The sequence below is a fragment of the Myxocyprinus asiaticus genome, chromosome 6, assembly GCF_019703515.2.
Source record: "Myxocyprinus asiaticus isolate MX2 ecotype Aquarium Trade chromosome 6, UBuf_Myxa_2, whole genome shotgun sequence".
In the NCBI taxonomy this organism is placed as follows: domain Eukaryota; kingdom Metazoa; phylum Chordata; class Actinopteri; order Cypriniformes; family Catostomidae; genus Myxocyprinus; species Myxocyprinus asiaticus.
Window position 1 is genome coordinate 43,674,942 of NC_059349.1, and position 24,561 is coordinate 43,699,502.

Below are 24,561 nucleotides of genomic sequence, written 5' to 3' on the forward strand. Positions count from 1 at the left end.
CTTGTTTTCATTGGATTATTGTCTCATTATCTTGTTATCAGTTCTGTCTGTTTATTGGTTATCTTTGTCATGTGTTCTCCCATGTCCATGTATTTAAACCCTCATGTTTTCCATTGTCCTTCTAAGTATTGTTGATGTAGGTTGGTTCATAGTCATGCCATGTAAAAGTCAAGTTCATGTTTTGTTTTTGTTTCATGTTTATGTTAGGGTTTATTGGATTTCACGTTTATTAATAAATTGCACTTGGGTTCTTATCATCATCATCGTCTTTGTCATTGCCAGCGCCAGCCATCGTTACAGAATACTTGACCCACAATGAACCCACCAATCCAGCTCCTCTGCCTACGTCAGGGGAATCGTCCCCTGGAGGACTATGTGGAGGATTTTTGCGCTCTGCCATACCAGGTGGATTTTAATGAGGTGGCCTTCAAGGACTGTTTCCAATTTAGACTGAGTGAGCCAATCTCCACTTTGATGTCTGGCGGTCGTAGTTCCCTCAGCCTCGCTCAGTATATCGACCTTGCCCTGCAGATTACTGGTTCTATGTTCACTGTGGGGGAGGCGGATGCCGAGCCAGCGTTCCACGTCATGGCCGCCGAGCCAGTGTTCCAAGTCACGGCTGCCGAGCCAGCGTTCCACGTCATGGCCGTCGAGCCAGAGTTTACCGTCATGGCTGCCAAGCCAGAGTTTCCCATCATGGCCACTGAGCTAGCGCCATCTTTTGTCTTAGCAACGCCTCAGCCAGCTCCATGCCACATCACAGCAACGTCTCAGCCTGCTCCATGCCACGTCACAGCAATGTCTCAGCCTGCTTCATGCCACGTCGCAGCAACGCCTCAGCCTGCTCCATGCCACATCACAGCCACGCCTGAGCCTGCTCCATGCCACGTCACAGCCACGCCTGAGCCTGCTCTATGCCACGTCACAGAGACGCCTGAGCCTGCTCCATGCCACGTCACAGCCACGCCTGAGCCTGCTCCATGCCATGTCACAGCCACACCTGAGCCTGCTCCATGCCACGTCACAGCCACGCCTGAGCCTGCTCCATGCCAGGTCACTGCCACGCCTGAGCCTGCTCCATGCCACGTCACGGCCACGCCTGAGCCTGCTCCATGCCACGTCACGGCCACACCTGAGTCTGTTCCACGCCACATCATGGCCACATCTGAGCAGTTGGACCTGGAGATGGTTCCCGCCCTTGTACCCACCCTTAGTTCTCCTGAGCAGGCAAGGGGAACTTTCAACCCTCCAACCCCGCCTGGACCCTCTGAGCCCTGGACTCCACCTTGGCCTGTCAGTCCCTCGACATTGCCTCAGCTCTGCGTTCCCTCGGCTCCACTACGGCCTGTCGGCTTTGCCGGCATCCCTCATCCCTCTGGCTCCTCCTTGGTCTGTCGGTCACCTGGCCCCGCCTTGGCTCTTCGATCCTCTGGCTGTGCCCCGTCCCTCCAATCTGTCAGCTCCACCGGGGACCTCCTTCCCTATGGCTCCACCTTGGTCCTCAGTCCCACAGACTCTGCCTCAGTCTTCTGATCCCCCAGCTCCGCCTTGCTCTTCGAGTCTTCGGCTACTCTCCGGGTATCCAGTTCCCCATGGCTCCGCCCCTCGAGCCTCTCATGGCTCCACCCCCCACGGGCTCTGCCCTGATCCCATGCTCCACGCCCTGCCAAGCCATGCCTCAAGACCACCCCCCAGCTCCCTATTGAACTTGGAAATTTATGTCATGTTTTATGTGTTTTGTTTATGTGTTGGGGCGTTGGGAGCCACCCCTTAGTGGGGGGGATATATCATGTGTATTTTGTTGATTCCTGTATATCATGTCTTTTATTTTGAAAAGTTTAGTTCCTGTTTCCTTGTCATGTGATTTCATGTTTTCCCTCCATTTTCATGTGTCTTGTTTTCATTGGATTATTGTCTCATTATCTTGTTATCAGTTCTGTCTGTTTATTGGTTATCTTTGTCATGTGTTCTCCCATGTCCATGTATTTAAACCCTCATGTTTTCCATTGTCCTTCGTCAAGTATTGTTGATTGGTTCATAGTCATGCCATGTAAAAGTCAAGTCAAGTTCATGTTTTATTTTTGTTTCATGTTTATGTTAGGGTTTATTGGATTTCACGTTTTTTAGCAAATTGCACTTGGGTTCTTATCATCATCATCGTCTTCGTCATTGCCAGCGCCAGCCATCGTTACATGCTATTTCACTTAATCATTTGGAGCGGTTTCTCACACAGTAAAACAGTATCGGGATATTTACAAACACTGAGAACAAACAGCCACTGAAACAAAAGGTTGTCTTTTTGAGAGGTAACTTTGAGAAACTTCAGCTAGTGCTGTGCCATGTGAACAAGGGAACGTGTTTTAGCGTCCGCTCGCGATGTTTTTCAATCGTTTTCCATGTAAACATTCATCAGATGTCTTTTGACAACTGCGTCACATTTCACTGTGTTTTTAGCATCTCTCTCAGGAGCGCTGCATTTTTAGACGCTGTGTCGTTAAAAAAAACTTCAACTGATAACAATGCATCTCGAGACACCTGCGTTCTGCTCTATTCGTTGTGGTGTGTTTTGCTTTTTTAGTGTGAAAACGCATCTGTCTGAATGGTTACTGGAAGAAATGTTTTAGCCAATAGTTACATTTACGCTACTCGTACTCAAGAGAATAAAACAAATGCTTATCTCAAAATTACCAGAATTGAACGCTTTGTTCACACACAAATCTCCCAGGGGAGCATGCCCCCGGACCCCACTACATATAAGGTTTATTAAGCAGATTTCTGTACGTACCCTCAGATTAAATCCTGCAGGTGCCCCTGGCCCTGAGTATCCTTTAGAACACTATTCATGCACAACAAAATACTCTCCTAAAGCTTTGGTAACCTTTTAGAACACTAGGCCTAGTGTAAGCCTAGGTCTATTTAGGCCAGTAGGCCTAATAGGCCTAAAAAGCTTCTACAACACTATCTATGTGAATGATCGTACATTTTATTTAAGGATAGTGATCATATGAAGCCATTTATCATCACATAGTTGTTTGGCTTCTTTTTAAATAATAATGATAACAGAAATCACCCAAGTGGCCTTGTTCAAAAGTTTACATACCCTTGAATGTTTGGCCTTGTTACAGACACACAAGGTGACACACACAGGTTTAAATGGCAATTAAAGGTTAATTTCCCACACCTGTGGCTTTTTAAATTGCAGTTAGTGTCTGTGTATAAATAGTCAATGAGTTTGTTAGCTCTCACGTGGATGCACTGAGCAGGCTGGATACTGAGCCATGGGGAGCAGAAATTACTGTCAAAAGACCTGCGTAACAAGGTAATGGAACTTTATAAAGAAGCCTTGAAAATGCCAGTCAGTACTGTTCAATCACTTCTTAAGAAGTGGAAAATTTGGGGATCTCTTGATACCAAGCCAAGGTCAGGTAGACCAAGAAAGATTTCAGCCACAATTGCCAGAAGAATTGTTCGGGATACAAAGAAAAACCCACAGGTAACCTCAGGAGAAATACAGGCTGCTCTGGAAAAAGACGGTGTGGTTGTTTCAAGGAGCACAATATGACGATACTTGAACAAAAATGAGCTGCATGTTCGAGTTGCCAGAAAGAAGCCTTTACTGCGCCAATGCCACAAAAAAACACCTTGACACGCCTCACAGCTTCTGGCACACTGTAATTTGGAGTGACAAGACCAAAATAGAGCTATATGGTCACAACCATAAGCACTATGAATGGAGAGGGGTCAGCAAGGCCTATAGTGAAAAGAATACCATCCCCACTTGAAGCATGGTGGTGGTTCACTGATGTTTTGGGTGTGTGTGAGCTCTAAAGGCATGGGGAATCGTGTGAAAATTTATGGCAAGATGAATGCAGCATGTTATCAGAAAATACTGGCAGACAATTTGCATTCTTCTGCACGAAAGCTGCACATGGGACACTCTTGCACTTTCCAGCACAACAATGGCCCTAAGCACAAGGCCAAGTTGACCCTCCAGTGGTTACAGCAGAAAAAGGTGAAGGTTCTGGAGTGGCTATCACAGTCTCCTGACCTTAATATCATCGAGCCATTCTGGGGAGATCTCAAACATGTGGTTCATGCAAGACGACCAAAGACTCTGCATGCCCTGGAGGCATTTTGCCAAGATGAAGGGGCAGCTATACCACCTGCAAGAATTTGCGGCCTCATAGACAACTATTACAAAAGACTGCATGCTGTCATTGATGCTAAAGGGGGCAATACACTCTATTAAGAACTAAGGGTATGCAGACTTTTGAACAGGGTCATTTCATTTTTTTCTTTGTTGCCATGTTTTGTTTTATGATTGTGCCATTCTGTTATAACCTACAGTTGAATATGAATCCCATAAGAAATAAAAGAAATGTGTTTTGCCTGCTCACTCATGTTTTCTTTAAAAATGGTACATATATTACCAATTCTCCAAGGGTATGCAAACTTTTGAGCACAACTATATATATATATAATATATATCAAGGTTTCCGTTAGCCGGTATTTACTGGTTTTTGACCGTTAAAATGTCCTAATGTCCGACAAATTCAAACATGGTCGGACACAATGTCTGGTAAAAATATTACCACAATGCACCAGGAACCCCTTTAGTTGATGCCACATATGCACAGCATTACACCATCCCCCTGATTACAGCGCTTTGCTACCATGGAGGTTTCAACTTTCCCAAAGGCAGCTCTCACTCGACCTGCCACTGCCATAGGCAGCTCTCGCTCAACTTGCCACCGCAAGAGGCAGCTCTCACTCGACATGCCACTGCCACAGGCAGCTCTCACTTGAGCTCTCACCACCAGGAGTTGCGTTAACCGAGAATTCTACATCATTTACCGATTTTTTTGAAACATTGACGGATAATTCCAAATGTTGTCCATCATTTTGACAGATAAAAAAATAAGAAAATCACTTTAACCTAGTGCAAAAAAAGCGGAGCATCGTTTCTGTTAACTTGCATTTAATATAAGTGCAAACATGATGTTTAGAGCAGAATTGTCAGTTATTTTAGTCAATTAAATGCATTAGAGCCTCATATGTGTGTGCTTCTCATCTGTGACATTTTATGTATGTATGTGAATTTTAAAATTTTCCGATTGGACGTTTATTTCCTTTTAAAGCCGCACGTAACCGGCAAAGTATAAAAATCTTGTTTTAGCGCAGCGGTTGACTGACAGGTAGAATTTGCGCTTGGGGAGTCAAAAAATCTATCATATCAGCCTATCCACTGTCATGTATATGCCATTATAATGGATGCTACGACCCCTAAATGTAGTACTTATAAAATGACAACTCAGTCTGTCAGAGTGACGGATACAGATTTTTGTTTACGCAACCTCTGGACCGCCACAGGCAGCTCTCACTCAAACTCTCACCGCGACAGACAGCTCTCACTCGACCTGCCACAGACAGCTCTCACTCGACCTGCCAATGCCTCAGGCAGCTCTCACTTGACCTGCCACCACTACAGGCAGCTCTCACTCGATCTCTCACCGCCAAAGACAGCTTTCACTTGACCTGTCACCGGCACAGACAACTCTTACTCGACTTTCCACAGCCACAGTCAGCTCTCACTCGACCTGCCACCACCACAGGCAGCTCCCACTCGACTTGCCACCGCCTCAGGCAGCTCTCACTTTACCTGCCACCGCCAGCTCTCACTCTACCTGCCACCGCCAGCTCTCACTCTACCTAACAACGCCTCAGGCAGCTCTCACTCGCTTCATCACTTTTCTTTGCATCTCCCTCTTGATCTGCCACAATCAGGTCATTTACATGGACACCAGAAAGCTGTTTATTGCGAGAAAGCTATATTTAAGATCATAACCATACTCTTTACCTCCATGTACATGCAGCTCCCCCATGTACAGTGTACTCCCCCAGGGTTGGTTGGCACACTTTTCATATTTGGTTGAATATCTCTGGTGGAAAAAAACTTTAAAATAGCCCAACTAGGTGCAAATGAAAGCTGAAGTTCGTCAATAAAAGAATAAATGCATGCAATGCCACGAAATGTTTATTGACATTTGTTAATGAATGATTACAGTTATGTTGTGCATTTGAGGTTGATTGGCACAGGTTTTGGGGTCGGTTGGCACAGTGTTGTTTGGCACTGTTGTTTGCAGTGATCGACTAGATTGACATGACTTATTAATAGACTTGAATGTGAAGTTACATTAATTCAACACATGAACAGCTGCCTAAATACCATTACTGAAGTGTTTATTTGTCCTCCTAGGGTCAATTGTGCTATAAACAGTGATAACAACACTGAATAAATGAATATGTAAAAAATAAATAAAAAATGTATAATACTTGTTTATATTTATGGAGTTTCAAATGTTTTGTCTACACATTTTATGATTATGTCAAATAAGAAGACCTTATTTGATTGAACTAGCATAAATTATGCTACATTTCAATGCTGCTTTGTTTTCTTGAGTGAACAGTCTCTCTCTCTCAGACAGACACACACACACATACACACATGTACACACACATACACGCACACCTGCCTGTTGTGTGGTGGACACACAGCTTTCTTGGAATGGGTGGGGCTAAAGTTAATAAATTTGGCTTTACTGTCAGCCCCGTTAATATTTTATACTTTAGCAGCCTCGATTTGAATCTCTAGGTTCACGTTCAAGTGACTTATTGTAATTTCTTTCCTGCGTGGCAGGGGATGAAACGAAACACAATGTCTCCTGAACCAAGTAACATATTTTCATATCTTACAAGACCAACACTTGGCACAGTTAGGGTAATTTACAGTGAGCTAGACATTTGAGAAAAAGGTACCCTACATCTTACTCTTAGAAGTACTGTTGTGCAAGTTGCACATCTGCAAATATTGCAGCGTATGATTTACATTATGAGGTTACAGCAAGTTCTCTTGTGCAATAGACATGCAGAGAAAATAGAAGCATACATATTACATTTAAATTTTTTCATTTGGCAGACATATGGATTGTAGAGGCAAGGGAAGTGCATATACTGTATATATAGGCCATATGTATTAAGTAGTGTATGGAAACAGAATATATATATATATATATATATATATATATATATATATATATATATATATATATATATATAGAAATGGGGCGGGGGGGGTAACAGTCAGTATCTGGTGTGGACATCAGCTGCATTAAGTACTGCTGGGCATCTCCTCCTCATGGACTGCACCAGATTTGACAGTTCTTGCTGTGAGATGTTACCCCACTCTTCCACCAAGGCACTTGCAAGTTCCTGGGTATTTCTAGGGGGAATGGCCCTAGCCCTCACACTCCGATCCAACAGGTCCCAGATGTGCTCAATGGGATTGAGATCCGGGCTCTTCGCTGGCCATGGCAGAACACTGACATTCCTATCTTGCAGAAAATCATGCACAGAATGAGCAGTATGGGTGGTGGCATTGTCATGCTGGAGGGTCATGTCAGGATGAGCCTGCAGGAAGGGTACCACATGAGGGAGGAGGATGTCCTCCCTGTAATGCACAGCTTTGAAATTGCCTGCAGTGACAACAAGCTCTGTCCGATGATGCTGTGACACACCGCCCCAGACCATGACGGACCCTCTGTCTCCAAATCAATCCCGCTCCAGGGTACAGGCCTCGGTGTAACGCTCATTCCTTCGACAACAAACACGAGTCCGACCATCACCCCTGGTGAGACAAAACCACGACTCGTCAGTGAAGAGCACTTTTTGCCAGTCCTGTCTGGTCCAGCGAAGGTGGGTTTGTGCCCACAGGCGATGTTGTTGCTGGTGATGTCTGGTAAGGACCTGCCTTACAACAGGCCTACAAGCCCTCAGTCCAGCCTCTCTCAGCCTATTGCGGACAGTCTGAGCACTGATGGAGGGATTGTGCATTCCTGGTGTAGCTCAGGTAGTTGTTTTTGCCATCCTGTACCTGTCCCGCAGGTGTGATATTCGGACGTTCCGATCCTGTGCATATGTTGTTACACGTGGTCCGCCACTGTGAGGAAGATCAGCTGTCCTTATTGTATCCCTGTAGTGCTGTCTTAGGCATCTCACAGTACAGACATTACAATTTATTGCCCTGGCCACAACTGCAGTCCTCATGCCTCCATGCAGCATGCCTAAGGCACGTTCATGCAGTTGAGCAGGAACCCTGGGCATCTTTCTTTTGGTGTTTTTCAGAGTCAGTAGAAAGGTCACTTTAGTGTCCTAAGTTTTTATATCTGTGACCTTAATTGCCTACCATCTGTAAGCTGTTAGTGTCTTAATGACCGTTCCACAGGTGCATGTTCATTAATTGTTTATGGTTCAGTGAACAAGCATGTAAGCATTGTTTAAACCCTTTACAATAAAGATCTGTAAAGTTATTTGGATTTGTACCAAATTATCTTTAAAATACAGTGTCCTGAAAAAGGGACGTTTCTTTTTTTGCTGAGTTTATATATACAGCGACGGATGTAAATAACGGTGACGGATCACGAGGGAGAAGATTATGACTGTGATGGCGCGAGTGAGAGCTGCCTGTGTTGGTGGCTTGTCGAGTGAGAGCTGTCTGTGTTGGTGGCAGGTCGAGTGAGAGCTGTCTGTGTCGGTGGCAGGTCGAGTGAGAGCTGTCTGTGTCGGTGGCAGGTCGAGTGAGAGCTGTCTGTGGCGGTGGCAGGTCGAGTGAAAGCTGCCTCCGTTGGTGGCAGATTTTACCTCCTCTCAACTTTCCCAAAGCGGAGTTCTAATCTGTGACTACAACTGGCAAAATCTCCCTGCGTTATTCTTGTCTAACGTATCACCTTAAAACCTTCTGGAGGAGCTTTTATGCTATGAAGATCTGAAGAAAATAGTTTTAAAAATAGTCAAGGAAATTAGCAAAGGTGAGAAATGATATGACATACGGTAACTAGGGGTGGGCGATATGACCAATCTTTTACATCACAATATGAATAATTTTATACCACGATAACGATAAATATCACAGTATAGTGTTTTTTTTTTTTTAAATAAATTAAAATTGGTTTATAGATTAAATAATTATATTGTAATGCCTATTTTTGGATAATCCAGTCAGTGAATTAAATACTTCCTAAATACTTAAATACTTATATAATTTTCTCTTTATTTATTTGACAACAGTCAAAGAAAAACTAAACATTAAAAAAAAAAAAAAAAAAATTGGAAAATAAATACTTCTTGCAGAAAATAAATATCAAATAATTAAAAACCCCTCTTGCAAAAACATACATGATCGGAATAATGTGGATTGCATCTTTTGGCTTTCATAATATACTTTTGCGTGCTTCATTTGATGTCCAGATGTCCCAACTGTTTTAATAGCAAGCTTCTCATTTTCTTGAATTGTTTGGGAGTCGTCCCGTTCTATGTTTTTCCTCTTCTAGGTTTCCTCTGGGACAAAAATGATTAGTAGTGCGAGTGATCCCAAATTTCGAGTGATGCAAATTTCAGGAAGCCTGCTGGACTCGCCCGCACTTGTGTGCTCCAGAGAAAGTGCACGCGACACTCACATGAAACGCATATGCGTGTGTCAGATAAAAAGCATATTATTCATATCGCACAGCCCTAAGCATAACCTAACGATTTTTGTTATCTTAATATTTCATTGTAAATGAAAGAACGTGGCAATTTTGATGGTTTAATTTTGCACATGCACTTTTGCTCCTTGTTGAATGTTTTATTTTTAATTAGAAGCTAATTCAATGACAGATGTATTTCTGTTAATTAGACGTTATTTCCATGACAGCCATTTTTATTTTCTTTTTTAAATAGCGCTTACCGTTCATTTTGTGTAATTATATTACATTATTATGCATAGTCCATTGCATTACAGCGCAAAATATACACAGAAATGAAATGACTGGATTTTTTCCAATTTGTCCGGCAAACTTTAGCATTCGCGGACACGTTGGCCGGCAGCAATATTTCTTGGTGGAAACTCTGATATAATGTATATATATATATATATATATATATATATATATATATATATATATATATATATATATATAGGAAATTGGTACTTTAATTCACCAAAGTGGCATTCAACTGATCACAAAGGATAGTCAAGACATTACCGATGTAAAAAAAACAGCACATCACTATTTGAAAAAAGTCATTTTTGATCAAATCTAGACAGGCCCCATTTCCAGCAGCCATCACTCCGACACCTTATCCTTTTTTTTTTTATCCCCTTTTCTCCCAATTTGGAATGCCCAATTCCCACTACTTAGTAGATCCTTGTGGTGGCGCGGTTACTCACCTCAATCCGGGTAGCAGAGGACAAGTCTCAGTTGTCTCCGCTTCTGAGACTGTCAATCCACACATCTTATCACATGGCTTGTTGTGCATGACACTGCGGAGACTCCCAGCATGTGGAGGCTCATGCTACTCTCTGCGATCCACGCACAATTTACCTTGCGCCCCATTGAGAGCGAGAACCACTAATCACGACCACGAGGAGGTTACCCCATGTGACTCTACCCTCTCAGCAACCGGGCCAATTTGGCCCTTACTCCTGGCTGGAGTCACTCAGCACCCCCTGGATTCGAACTCGCGACTCCAGGAGTGGTAGTCAGCGTCAATACTAACTGAGATACCCAGGCCCCCTAACACCTATTCTTGAGTAATCATGCTAAATTGCTAATTTGGTACTAGAAAATCACTTGCCATTATATCAATATTAGGTCAATATTAGGTCAAAAATGGCAAAAAAAGAAACAGCTTTCTCTAGAAACTCATCAGTCAATCATTGTTTTGAGGAATGAAGGCTATACAATGCTTGAAATTGCCAAAAACACTGAAGATTTCACACAAAGGTGTACACTACAGTCTTCAAAGACAAAGGACAACTGACTCTAACAAGGACAGAAAGAGATGTGGAAGGCCAGATGTACAACTAAACAAGAGGATAAGTTCATCAGTCTATAGTTTGAGAAATAGACACCTCACATGTCCTCAGCTGACAGCTTCATTGAATTCTGCCCGCGCAACACCAGTTTCATGTACAACAGTAAAGAGAAGACTCAGGGGTGCAGGCCTTATGGGAAGAATTGCAAAGAAAAAGCCACTTTTGAAACAGAACAACAAAAAGAAAATGTTAGAGTGGGCAAAGAAACACAGACATTGGACAACAGTTAATTGGAAAAGAGTGTTATGGATCTTAACCCTATTGAGCTTTTGTGGGATCAGCTAGACTGTAAGGTGCATGAGAAGTGCCCGACAAGACAGCCACATCTATGGCAAATGCTACAGGAAGCGTAGGGTGAAATGTCACTTGAGTATCTGGATAAACTGACAGCTAGAATGCCAAGGATCTGCAAAGCTGTCATTGCTGCACGTGGAGGATTTTTTGATGAGAACTCTTTAAAGTAGTTTAAGAAGTTCTAAAAAAAATTTTTCAAATTGTAATAGTCATTTTTCATGTTATTAATGTCCTGACTATACATTGTGATCAGCTGAATGCCACTTTGGTGAATAAAAGTACCAATTTCTTTCCATAAGAGCAAAATCTGTACATTATTCCAAACTTTTGGCCACCAGTGTATATATATATATATATATATATATATATAATTTTAATAAAGTTTCAGAATATAAAATATAACATATAATAACATATGCAACCTAGTCCACCATATGCTATTATTATCATAATGATAATTTTTAAACATACAATTGAGGCTAAATGGTAGACAAGCACTGAAGAGAAACTTCTTGTTCAAGAACAATTTCTGAGGCTGTACTGGATTATGATGACACATGTGAAAAATTCACATGTAGTCCCAGTGTTTTTGCATATCTTTTTCGTATGTATCCTGAGTTGGTCTGAGATCATATACAGTGTTCATAGATGACACTATTCTTGCAAACTGTTCTGAGATGACTGACAGAAAAGAAATAGTGAGAACTCATTATATGCACGTTCCGCGAGACACACTCGCGCTGTACGCTTGAGCGCCAAATCGCCAATGACCCTCTGAATACACAGCAAATCAGAAACGCAAATTGACAGCTTTTCTTTCCAAAATATCAAGGTGTCTAACAGCATTTTTTGTCATATGTCACTCTGAGACGTCTTTTACAGTTCGCCCGCCACAGTGGCGGGAAAATGAGCAAGAAACACCTGCATTTGGCGGGTACTAATTTCATACCCAGGCTGTAGGGCAGGAAGAGTGTTTTAAACCTTTTTTTTTTTTTTTTTTGAAGCACTTGAACTTAGTGTGAAATATTCTGCTCATCTCTGTGTGTAAAAAACCTAAAGTCTCAAACCAGCTTCCTCTTCATGTACAGAAGATCAGTTACTGTACATGTGCCCTTACCAACCAGATTAACATATACATAACAACACATTTAATCACAACCATCCAGAACAAATAAATACAAACTGAAATCATGCAAACATAACACAAGATAAAATGGAGAGATGTGGAATAAAAGGAATATTCTGGGTTCAGTACAAGTTAAGCTCAGTTAACAGCATTTGCAGCATAATGTTGATTACCACAAAAATTAATTTTGTTGTCTCTCCTTTTCTTGAAAAATTTGGGTTACAGTGAGGCACTTACAATGGACGTGAATGGGGACAATCCGTAAACGTTAAAATAATACACAAGTGCTTTTATAAAATGACAAGCTTTAAGTCTTTAAACCCTCTAAAACTTGGCCACATTCACTTCCATTGTAAGTGCCTCACTGTAACCTCGATTTTTTCTTTTTTTAAAGAGATGGAGGAATTAGTGTAGTTGTGGTAATTAACATTATGCCACAAATGCTGTTGATTGAGCTTAACTTGTATTGAACCCGAAATATTCCTTTAAATCAAGAGTTCACACTAAGTGACAGGCGCAGTGAATATATACAGAGCATCTATTTAAAGGGTAGTTCAGTCATTATTTACTCACCCTCATGTTGTTCCAAACCCGTATGACTTTCTTCCGTGAAACACAAAGGGAGATGTTAGGCAGAATTTTAGCCTCAGTCACCATTCACTTTCATTGTGAGGAAAAAGATACAGTGAAAGTGAATTGTAATTAAAACTAACATAGTGCCTAACACCTCCCTTTGTTTTCCACAAAAGAAAGAAAGTCACACGGGTTTGGAACAACATGAGGGCGAGTAAATGACAGAATTTTCATTTTTGGGTGAACTATACCTATAAGCTCCAATTGCCTGCTGTGTTGGATTCCTGGGGGTGTGCTGATGTGTTGATTATGCATGTTTATGGTTGTTTGCTTGTGTGTGTGTTTGGTTTGTGAGTTGCACTCACATTCTGTTTGCCCACTATGTTATGGAAGGGAAGTTCAGGGCTCCATGTTCCCTCTGTGAAGGAAGTGTTGGAGGTTCTGTGATCTGATTGGTTGGTGGAATCTTTCATGATGTCCTCAGGCAAGGTGAGCAGGCTCTCCTCCGGCTGTTTGATCAAGAAGGTCTCGATGTTGTGTCTGCGCAGGAAGTCATTACGGTCCTTCCCATGACCCTCTTCCACCTCGTAGTCACCATTCAGACAGTCTAGTGCTGCTTTGGAGATGTGGATCCTCCTGAAGGAGTCGAAATAAACAACAGTTTCATCTCACACACTGAAATCAAGACACCTACATAAGACTTTCACATTCAGTATTAAAAACATAATTAACTTCCACCACACACACAACATTCCTGCTAAAAAGACAGCAGCATGAACTTCCATGTTGGTTCAGGTTGGTCAATGCTGGTTAGTGCTGGTCTGGTGCTGGTCTAGCTGGTGGACCAACATGGTCATGGCAAAAACGTAACTGGTAAAACTAGCCAACCTATGAAATCTCACTGTTTCAGCAAGTTAAAAAGTCTGAAAGTCATCTTTTGGCGAAGACCAATATCAAAAACACAACACATGCTAGTCTTTTCAACAGGGATTACATGAGAAGGGAAAGTATCCATAAAAGCTCTCTCTTCCACACATGCACACTGAGGGTTAAGCACTGCAGTAATTATGGCTGAGTGTGATTGAGAGCAAACTGATAATCCTACTGTATTTCCCACCCTTTCATCTAATCATCAGAGAGCGAGAGTGTGTGTGTGTGTGTGTGTGTGTGTGTGTCTGTGTGTCTTACCCAGGTATGCCCCCTGATTCCAGTTTGTTGGCTATGTCAACATCCCAGGACCAGACATCGAACTGCCATTTCCGTAGGCCGAGAACTCCACATAGAACCGAGCCAGAGTGGATTCCAATACGCATGTCTATGTCATGTTTTGTACGTGAGCGCACATACCTAAACACACACATACAGTAAAGAAGATCAGGATAAAGAAAGATACATGGATGGATTGATGTACAGAGAGGCAGATAGACAGACAGGTAGATAGATAGACAGACAGACAGACATATAGACAGACATATAGACAAATAGATAGACAGATAGATAGATAGATAGACAGAAAGAAAGACAGACAGACAGACAGACAGAGACTGGGTTCATGAGTGAGAAAGACATGCATGATACTATTACTCCTGACTGGGGTAACAGGCAGAAATAAGTGGCTGTTTACAGAACGAGGAATCAAGGTCACAATATTAGTGCTATATGTGTTGAGTGGTAATGTGAGTGGTGATATCTGACTGTTAGTGCAGCACTCACAAACACACAGCTGCTCAACAAGAGCCTCTCATCTGCTATCTAGCCTCTATTAAGGGTCAACAGGACTGGTCTAGTACCCTCTCTCTCTCATTCACTCCCTCACACACGTTTACATTGCTGTGAACATACCATATACTTCAACTGTTTAAAATCTATACATGTATTGTGCTGCTGAGACAAGACCCCAGTAATCTCACATGTGTCTCCTCTTCAGAAGAGATCTAAACATATTTCACAAACTGTGCCCAGATTTGCCAAGATACCAAAGTCTGCAATTAAAAGTCAAGAGATTTTAAAATGAACTAAACATTTCTCATCAAATACTTCCAAGACCACATTATCTACACTATGATTTCACTATTATTTTTATAGCTTTAAAATTCTTAGTTTACAGATATATCAACAATTGTCTCATTTGTGTCTGTTTGAGCAATAAAACCTCTGATCAATACTGTGAACAATACAAATCTTTCTCTTGGCACATAACATGCTTATTGGGATGTTGAATCATTATTTCAGTGTTACTTATCAAGTGTAATCATTAAAATTAAGGATTACCTGATGGTTTTGATCATGCTGAGGCCCATCTCAACACAGCAGTGGGCGTGATCTGGTCTGGGCTCAGGGAGGCCAGAAACACAATAATAGCAATCCCCCAATATCTTGATCCTCAGACAATGATGCTCCTAAGAAGATAAGAGAAGAGAAGAGAAGAGAAGAGAAGAGAAGAGAAGAGAAGAGAAGAAGAGTTCTGTTTGGGTCAATTTAGGTATAATTGTCATTGACAAATAAGGTTGTCCGAGATGATAAAAATTATAAATATTTTTAAAATCTAGTTTAAAACACATGCATCAAGTTTGTAGAAATATAATAATTGGTTTTGTTGGTTTTGAAAAACATAAGAATTGACATAGAACATAGAATTTCCTTCAAAAAAATATTTTTATGACTAAAATATCAAGCGGTGTAACCATTATGTAAAAGGTATTAATATACTTTCCATGCACCTTGAATACATGTGAGTGTACATGATTTAATCATTAATTTAAAAAAAAAAAGTTTTCCATTTGATCTGAGCAAAATGTGCCTTTTCAAAAAATGTCAACTCTGATATTTAACACATTATAGCAACCACGAGAAGGTTACCCCATGTGACTCTACCCTCCCTAGCAACCAGGCCAATTTGGCTGCTTAGTAGACCTGGCTGGAGTCACTCAGCATGCCTTGGATTCGAACTCGTGACTCCAGGGGCGGTCAATACTCAATACTCGCTGAGCTACGTCAATACTCGCTGAGCTACCCAGGCCCCCTTTCATGTATTTTTGAATAACATAATAGAACCCCAAATTCTTCACCCAAAAGTCAACTTTTATTTACTTTTATCAAACATATGTAAACAAGTATTATCAAGAAAAGATTCTGATTAAAGTCCATCCATTATAAATGTATATTTTAGGTTAAAATGCGAAGTTGTTTGAATGTATTCTTATATAATATCCCTGTGTTCCTTTAGTTCAAATGTTAAAGCATGACACTAGCAAAGGATCATGGGTTCAATTTCCCAGGGAACACACATTCTGATAAATGTATACCTTGAATGCATTGTCGCTCTGGATTAAAGCATCGGCCAAATGCATAAATGCAAATGAATGTTTGTGAGAGTGTTTATAATGCCAGTCTAATCAGCCTGTGATTTCTATTGCAGACGGTATCTGTGTTAGTTATCTCTCAACCAGTCAGGCATTTGTGTAGAGCTCAGAGAGGGTGGTAATTATAAGGCTGACACTCACTCATTCGGTCTCTCTGAGATCCAATACTTATGCCTACTGCCATATTAACATCTTTTCACAGCTCAGTAAACGGCTGTATGGAGACAAAGAGTCGTTCCACTCATACGAGTCATTTGTCAATCGCAAAAAAACAAAAAAAAACAATAACAAACACCACCTACAGCTCGATTAGCTCTGGACAGACTCATGAAAACATATTTGAAGCACTAATGGAAATTGCCACAGGCTAACTGAATGCCTTTTACATAATCAACACCAAATCGAGGGCCAATTTAATGGATATAAACATACAGACTAGTGTTAAATTGTAGTGTTACAATATGTGCTCCATAAACAAAACAGCGTATTGCAAATAGAGAACCCACAGTTAAAACATGAAACTTCCAAGTAATCTCAAATCTTCCTTTCATAGGCAAGATCATTGAAAAGGTTGTTTTCAATCAGCTGAACAAATTCTTAAACTCAGATGGCTTATTGGACAATTTCCAGTCTGGTTTCCAACCACATCACAGCACAGAGAGCATCCATAAAGATACTTAATGATATTCGGCTAAATACTGATTCAGGCAAAATATCAGTGCTGGTATTACTAGATCTCAGTGCTGCCTTTGACACTGTTGACCACAACATTCTCCTAGACAGATTGGAAAACTGGGTAATTGCTCTCTGGGATGGTTTTCATTTTTGGAGTCAATAAATAAATCAGCCTACTATCATCTACAAAATCTAGCAAAAATTTGATGTTTTGTATCCAGCCAAGAGAAACTCATTCATGCATTCATCACCAGTAGGGGGGATTACTGCAATGGACTCCTCACTGGCATTCCCAAAAAGACAATTAGACACCTGCAGTTCATTCAGAATGCTGCTGCCAGGATTCTAACCCAAACCAAAAAAATCTGAGCATATTACTCCAGTCCTCATATCTTTACACCGGTAACAAATACAAATACAGATACAGATAATGGCTTCATTGCAAACCCCTACTCAGTGGCCTAGGACCTAAATACATTGCAGATATGCTTGTTGGATATACAGGTGCATCTCATTAAATTAGAATGTCGTGGAAAAGTTCATTTATTTCAGTAATTCAACTCAAATTGTGAAACTCGTGTATTAAATAAATTCAATGCACACAGACTGAAGTAGTTTAAGTCTTTGGTTCTTTTAATTGTGATGATTTTGGCTCACATTTAACAAAAACCCACCAATTCACTATCTCAAAAAATTAGAATACATCATAAGACCAATAAAAAAAAAACATTTTTAGTGAATTGTTGGCCTTCTGGAAAGTATGTTAATTTACTGTATATGTACTCAGTACTTGGTAGGGGCTCCTTTTGCTTTAATTACTGTTAAATTACTGTTAGGTGATCAGTTTGTGGCACTGCCGAGGTGGTATGGAAGCCCAGGTTTCTTTGACAGTGGCCTTCAGCTCATCTGCATTTTTTGGTCTCTTGTTTCTCATTTTCCTCTTGACAATACCCCATAGATTCTCTATGGGGTTCAGGTCTGGTGAGTTTGCTGGCCAGTCAAGCACACCAACACCATGGTCATTTAACCAACTTTTGGTGCTTTTGGCAGTGTGGGCAGGTGCCAAATCCTGCTGGAAAATGAAATCAGCATCTTTAAAAAGCTGGTCAGCAGAAGGAAGCATGAAGTGCTCCAAAATTTCTTGGTAAATGGGTGCAGTGACTTTGGTTTTCAAAAAACACAATGGACCAACACCAGCAGATGACATTGCACCCCAAATCATCACAGACTGTGGAAACTTAACACTGGACTTCAAGCAACTTGGGCTATGAACTTCTCCACCCTTCCTCCAGACTCTAGGACCTTGGTTTCCAAATGAAATACAAAACTTGCTCTCATCTGAAAAGAGGACTTTGGACCACTGGGCAACAGTCCAGTTCTTCTTCTCCTTAGCCCAGGTAAGACGCCTCTGACATTGTCTGTGGTTCAGGAGTGGCTTAACAAGAGGAATACGACAACTGTAGCCAAATTCCTTGACACGTCTGTGTGTGGTGGCTCTTGATGCCTTGACCCCAGCCTCAGTCCATTCCTTGTGAAGTTCACCCAAATTGTTGAATCGATTTTGCTTGACAATCCTCATAAGGCTGTGGTTCTCTCGGTTGGTTGTGCATCTTTTTCTTCCATACTTTTTCCTTCCACTCAACTTTCTGTTAACATGCTTGGATACAGCACTCTGTGAACAGCCAGCTTCTTTGGCAATGAATGTTTGTGGCTTACCCTCCTTGTGAAGGGTGTCAATGATTGTCTTCTGGACAACTGTCAGATCAGCAGTCTTCCCCATGATTGTGTAGCCTAGTGAACCAAACTGAGAGACCATTTTGAAGGCTCAGGAAACCTTTGCAGGTGTTTTGAGTTGATTAGCTGATTGGCATGTCACCATATTCTAATTTTTTGAGATAGTGAATTGGTGGGTTTTTGTTAAATGTGAGCCAAAATCATCACAATTAAAAGAACCAAAGACTTAAACTACTTCAGCCTGTGTGCATTGAATTTATTTAATACACGAGTTTCACAATTTGAGTTGAATTACTGAAATAAATGAACTTTTCCACGACATTCTAATTTATTGAGATGAATCTGTAAACCTAACAGACATCTCAGATCATTATGATCAAGTCTGTTAGAAATACAAAGGGTTCACTCAAAAAAAGGTGAGACAGCATTTAGGTATTATGCCACCCGCAGTTGGAACCAGCTTTCGGAAGAGGTTGGGTTTGCTCCAACAGTAGCCACATACAAGCCCAGACTGAAAACACCTCGGTTTAGCTGTGCATTTATTTACTGAGCACTGTGCTGCACTTATTGATTGCACTGCATCATTTTATTTCTGTATTCTTTTTATAATATATATAAATGTAAATAATTTGTACTTGTTTTACATTTATTTTATTACTTTTTATTCTTATTTCTTATTCTTAATTGGCTTTAAAATTTAATTTATCTTGTATTTTCTTTATCATTTTTATGTAATGCACTTTGAATTGGTATTGTGTATGAAATGTGCTATATAAATAATCTTGCCTTGCCTTGCTTTGCCTTGAATTATCATGGAATATGCTTGCAGCTTGATTGACCCTCTCAGAAAGTACCATGACAACACAATGGTACAGTGATGGAATCAGATGGAAATACCTTGGTACTTTGATATATACCATAGTACTGCATGATTACTATTCTTGTATGCCAAGATTCCTGTAGCTCAACTGGTTGAGCATGGCGCTGGCTAGCCCAGGTCATGGGTTCAATCCCTAAGAAACATATAGTAATGATAAATATATACTTTAAATATGCTGTATATTGCTTTGGGTAAATGTGTCTTCCAAATGCATAAATATCAATATAACATTTATTTACATGGTAATTAAACAAATACCATGGTACTACAATGGGACATGTCCAAAAAACATGGTAACAACATAGTGTACTCTTTTATTTGTGGAGGAGGAAAATGTTCCTTGTTTCTATGTATATAGCACGTGCTACAATAGTGAGATGTAGATTTAATGCACATTTCCCATAAGGCAGCATGTGTGCATAGTAGAGAAATAGAGCCAGAGCCAGAGAGATTTGTGAAAGATAATGCTAGTAAAAGACAGGAGTTTAAAGTGCTGTCAGAATGTGCCAGGAGGATGCAAGTAATCAAAAACATTTAAAAGTGACAGCTCAACCATGCAGTTAGCCATTACAGCACTAACAGCAAACACGTGGCATCTCTGAGTAAACATTGCCTTCGGGAGAGAAAATTAATACTGTTCATCCTGATAAACAGTGCTGCAGAAATTGAAAACAACACAGAGTGTTAGCCGCACAAGGCCTGCTTAAATCAGTGTGACTGCAAACTCACACAAGGACACAAGGATATTCAAATATGACATACTGATATAACCATTTGCATGCACACATATGCCACATTAGAATATCTGCATTATGCATCAGTGAGCCACTTCATGGATGGTTAAACTCCAGTGACTATTGTACTGACTCATGAATAAGATTATTGAAAAAGTGCAGTTAAACCACAGAGACACTCGGCATGAGGACAGCGTTTAATATGTTTCATAATGCATTTATTGCCTCCCACAGACTGAAGAAAAGAAAAACACATATATTTTTTCATAATACAGTCGATCTGCCGCATGTCTGTGTGTGTGCACGTACTTTGCTATAGTTTGCAGAGAAAATTGTCCCCAAAAGTGAGCTAAATCTAACAATACCCCCTTCTGGGGACATCCGGGGACTTCATTAATTGGAAAATAGATTCATAAATACAAGATATACTGTTTTTGAAAATTATACAAAAGCAAAGTTTTCTTTTAGGCTTAGGTGTAGGGTTTGGGTTAGTCTATAGATAATTTAATTTGCTTTATATAAAAACAACAGATGTCTATAGTATATCAACACTTAGATAGCTAAGTAAATGTGTGCATGTTTCCTTAAGTAATGATACTGTCTTTCAAAGGCAACTATCAAGATTTGCACCAGCTGTTGACAGTTGTAAACTTGTGCAAACACACACTTACAGTACGCACAAATACACAGGCACTTGCGTCACAACCATTAACAGTTGCAGACACGGTCACAACTTTTTGTAATTACGTGACTCACTTTCAAAAGCCATTTAGCATATCAGTGCACTTCAAGACATGAATGAGGGGGAGCCCACACACATCTCAATCTCTATCTCTATCTGGGCACAACTGATCTGGTCCTCTGGTGCCACTATATATGCCAAGCCAAGAGAACCTGGCACTGCCTTTGGCACACAAAGATCACACTGCTCTTTGAGAATAAGACTTGCCATAACTGCCATAATGAGCTTTTACACAGACAGCGTTTTTGCTGTATAAAGAAAATAAAGAGATTCTGGGTTACCACATTGAGTATTTCCTTTGATAATGGCCAGAAATTATAAAATGGTTATCAGGAGTGAGCTAGCAAAAACTATTACAAATTTGAAATCTTCTGTTAGGTTGTTTCTCACCAAAACCTACCATGCCTCAGAAGACTTGGAATATGATGCATGAGTTGCATGGACCACTTTTATGTGTCGCTATACATTGCCATCATTTTGAAAAGATGTACCAGTATATTTATTAAAACATCTCCTTTTGTGTTCCACATACAATGGTGGACAAAAATATTGGCACCCTTGGTAAATATGAGCAAAGAAGGCTGTGAAAAAAAATCTTCATTTTCACTTTTGATCTTTCATTAAAAAAAACCCACAAAAATCTAACCTTTAATTGAAGTAAAACAATTGAAAGAGGGGAAATATCTCATTATTAAATACATATTTTCCTCCAAAACACATTGGCCATAATTATTGGCACCCTTTTATTCAATATTTTTTGCAACCTCCCTTTGCCAAGATAATAGAGTCTTCTCTTATAACGCCTAATGAGGTTGGAGAACACCTGGCACGGGATCTGAGACCATTCCTCCATACAGAATCTCTACAGATCCTTCAAATTCAGAGGTTGTGTGTTCAGATGTTGGTGGACTCTCCTCTTCAGTTCACCCCACAAATTTTCTATGGGGTTCAGGTCAGGGGACTGGGATGGCCATGGCAGAACCTTGGTTTTTTGGTCAGTGAACCATTTTTGTGTTGATTTTGATGTTTGTCTTGGATCATTGTCCTGCTGGAAGATCCAACCAGGGACCATTGTAAGCTTTCTGGCAGAGGCAGCCAAGTTTTGATTTTTGTAACTGTTGGTCCATGATGCCATGTATCCAAACAAGATGTCCAGGACCTCTGGCAGAAAAACAGCCCCACAACATTAAAGATCCAGCACCACATTTAACCGCGGGCATTGGGTACTTCTTCATCTCTGTGTGCGCCAAAGCCATCTCTGGTGTTTGCTGCCCAAAAGCTCTTTTTTTGTTTCATCTGACCATAGAACCTGGCCGCATTTGAAGTTCCAGTACTGTCTGGCAAACTGAAGATGCTTGAGTTTGTTGTTGGATGAGAGCAGATGCTTTTTTTCTTGAAACCCTCCCAACATCCTTGTGGACCAAGACCTCAATTCTCCAGCTGTGATCCTTGGAGATTCTTTGGCCACTTGAATTATCTTCCTCACATTGCGTGGAGACAATATAGACACACGTCCTTTTCCAGGCCGATTCTTAAGATCTCCAGTTGATTGGAACTTGTTAATTATTACCCTGGTCAATAGGCATTTTCAATGCTTTGGCTATTTTCTTACAGCCATTTTCCATTTTGTGAAGCTCAACAACCTTTTGCCGCACATCAGAACTATATTCTTTAGTCTAACCCACTGTGACTGATGATTAAGGGAATTTGGCCTGTGTGTTACCTCATATTTATACCCCTGTGAAACAGGAAGTCATGGCTGAACAATTTCATGTTCCTAGTCACTCAGGTGCACAAAAAAAAACAAAAACAAAAAAAAAACAAAAAAAAACAAAACAAATGTAAAATATGATTGAGAATTTACTTCAGATATATTTTACTCATAAGAATTTCTAGGGGTGCCAATAATTATGGCCAACGTTTTTGGGAGAAAAATATTTTATTAATAATGAGATATTTCCCCTCTTTCAATTGTTTTACTTCAATTAAAGGTTAGATTTTTGTGAATTTTTTGAATGAAAGATCAAAAGGATAAACAATGCAGATTTTCTTTTTTTCACAGCCTTCTTTGTTCATATTTACCATGGGTGCCAATATTTTTGGCCACCACTGTAAGAGAGAAAGTCATACGGGTTCAGAACACCATGAAATTATGACATATTTTTAAATTATGACAGTATATTCACTTTTGGGTGAACTATCCCTCTAAATGTTTGTTTATTCATGAGCCAGAGGCAAAGAAATGTGCTAGTTTACAGAATTCTGACATGGTGATTTCTCTGACTCATTTAATGTCATGATTCATTCAAATTCAAATCACTTTTTTAAAAAGTGGTGGGGACCTTTTATTTATTTATGTCACGACGTGGCAAAAAATCATGAATATTAATAAGGTTATGTGCAAATAATTTCAAATTATCTTTTACTGTTTTGATAAATATTCAAATTTGATGCCCAAATCAAGCACTCCAATAAATATTTCACAAAATGTATTTAATAAATTGATCCGTACATCTAACACTGTCAGTACTGGGATTTTGTTAGTCAGTGGATAAATATTGTACATATATCAGTAAGCTTTAGCTAGAAGGACTGATTGGTCTCATGGTAAGTTTTCGACACTAATACATGGAGTTCTGTGTTCTAATCCACCCTCATATAACTTTCTAAATTAATAAATGAATATAGCATCTGTACGTCAGTGAATGTATATCATGAGCGGGGACACGTGTTTGCATTTTGCTTTGTGTATAAACTGGAAACAGCAGAGTGACTAGAGCGCGCGTCTGGATGCTCGAGAAAACATTACCGCCCACTGTCACTCATCGCCACTGATAACAGCCACAACGAGCACTCATTATAACATTAAAAATAAAAAACGGCAGTGCTGGATCAGCAATTATTATAACACACTTGAACGAAATGGAAACTCCTGCTCAACAACTGGAGATGTTTCTTATGTATTAGACACTTACCTGATGAAAGCTACTTCAAAAAGTGGTGAGAACAAAATTGGCAAAGGTAAAAATTGGTAGGGATATTACCCACGCCTTCCACCCATAAAAGACGCCTTTGCTCGTCACCCTGCTATTCTAAGGACCATTACATGAGGCATTATCTCCTAAAAATTAATTTGTGATTAGGTGTTGCGGTGTTTGTGTGTTATAGGTAACTCACATGCGCCAGTCGGTCAAAGCGTGCAAAGAGTTCGTTGAGCATTCGAACAAGTTCCTGAGCGGAGAGGGTGGTGGAAAGATTGGTGAAGCCCTTCACATCAGCAAAGAGAATACTGCACAAAAAACACAGACACAGGTCATCTTGAAAATGAAAACGAATTTCTCAAACTGAAACATTCCAACCAACCGGTGTGCAATCTGAATAGAGTCTGCAGTTATGCAGCAACGTATATTTTTTATGATATTTGGAGTAAAACAGACTAAGTTTCTTACGTATACATCTTTTCAACAGCTACAGTAAACAGTAAGTCAGTTGTATGAATAAAAATATTTGCATACATAAAATATACTGT

General features: G+C 40.3%; 1 protein-coding gene across 2 annotated transcripts in view; it reads right to left on the minus strand.

The window, feature by feature from the left end:
• Positions 1-24,561, minus strand: part of LOC127443123 (adenylate cyclase type 8-like) — a 76,433-nt gene that overhangs the window by 35,715 nt on the left and 16,157 nt on the right. For both annotated transcript variants that reach the window (XM_051701648.1, XM_051701647.1), the window contains exons 4-7: positions 24,210-24,321; positions 15,177-15,304; positions 14,094-14,252; positions 13,271-13,541 (exon numbers count right to left, since the gene is read on the minus strand). In XM_051701648.1, the coding sequence (XP_051557608.1) occupies positions 13,271-13,541; positions 14,094-14,252; positions 15,177-15,304; positions 24,210-24,321 (670 nt within the window). The remainder of the gene's footprint in view (positions 1-13,270; positions 13,542-14,093; positions 14,253-15,176; positions 15,305-24,209; positions 24,322-24,561) is intronic.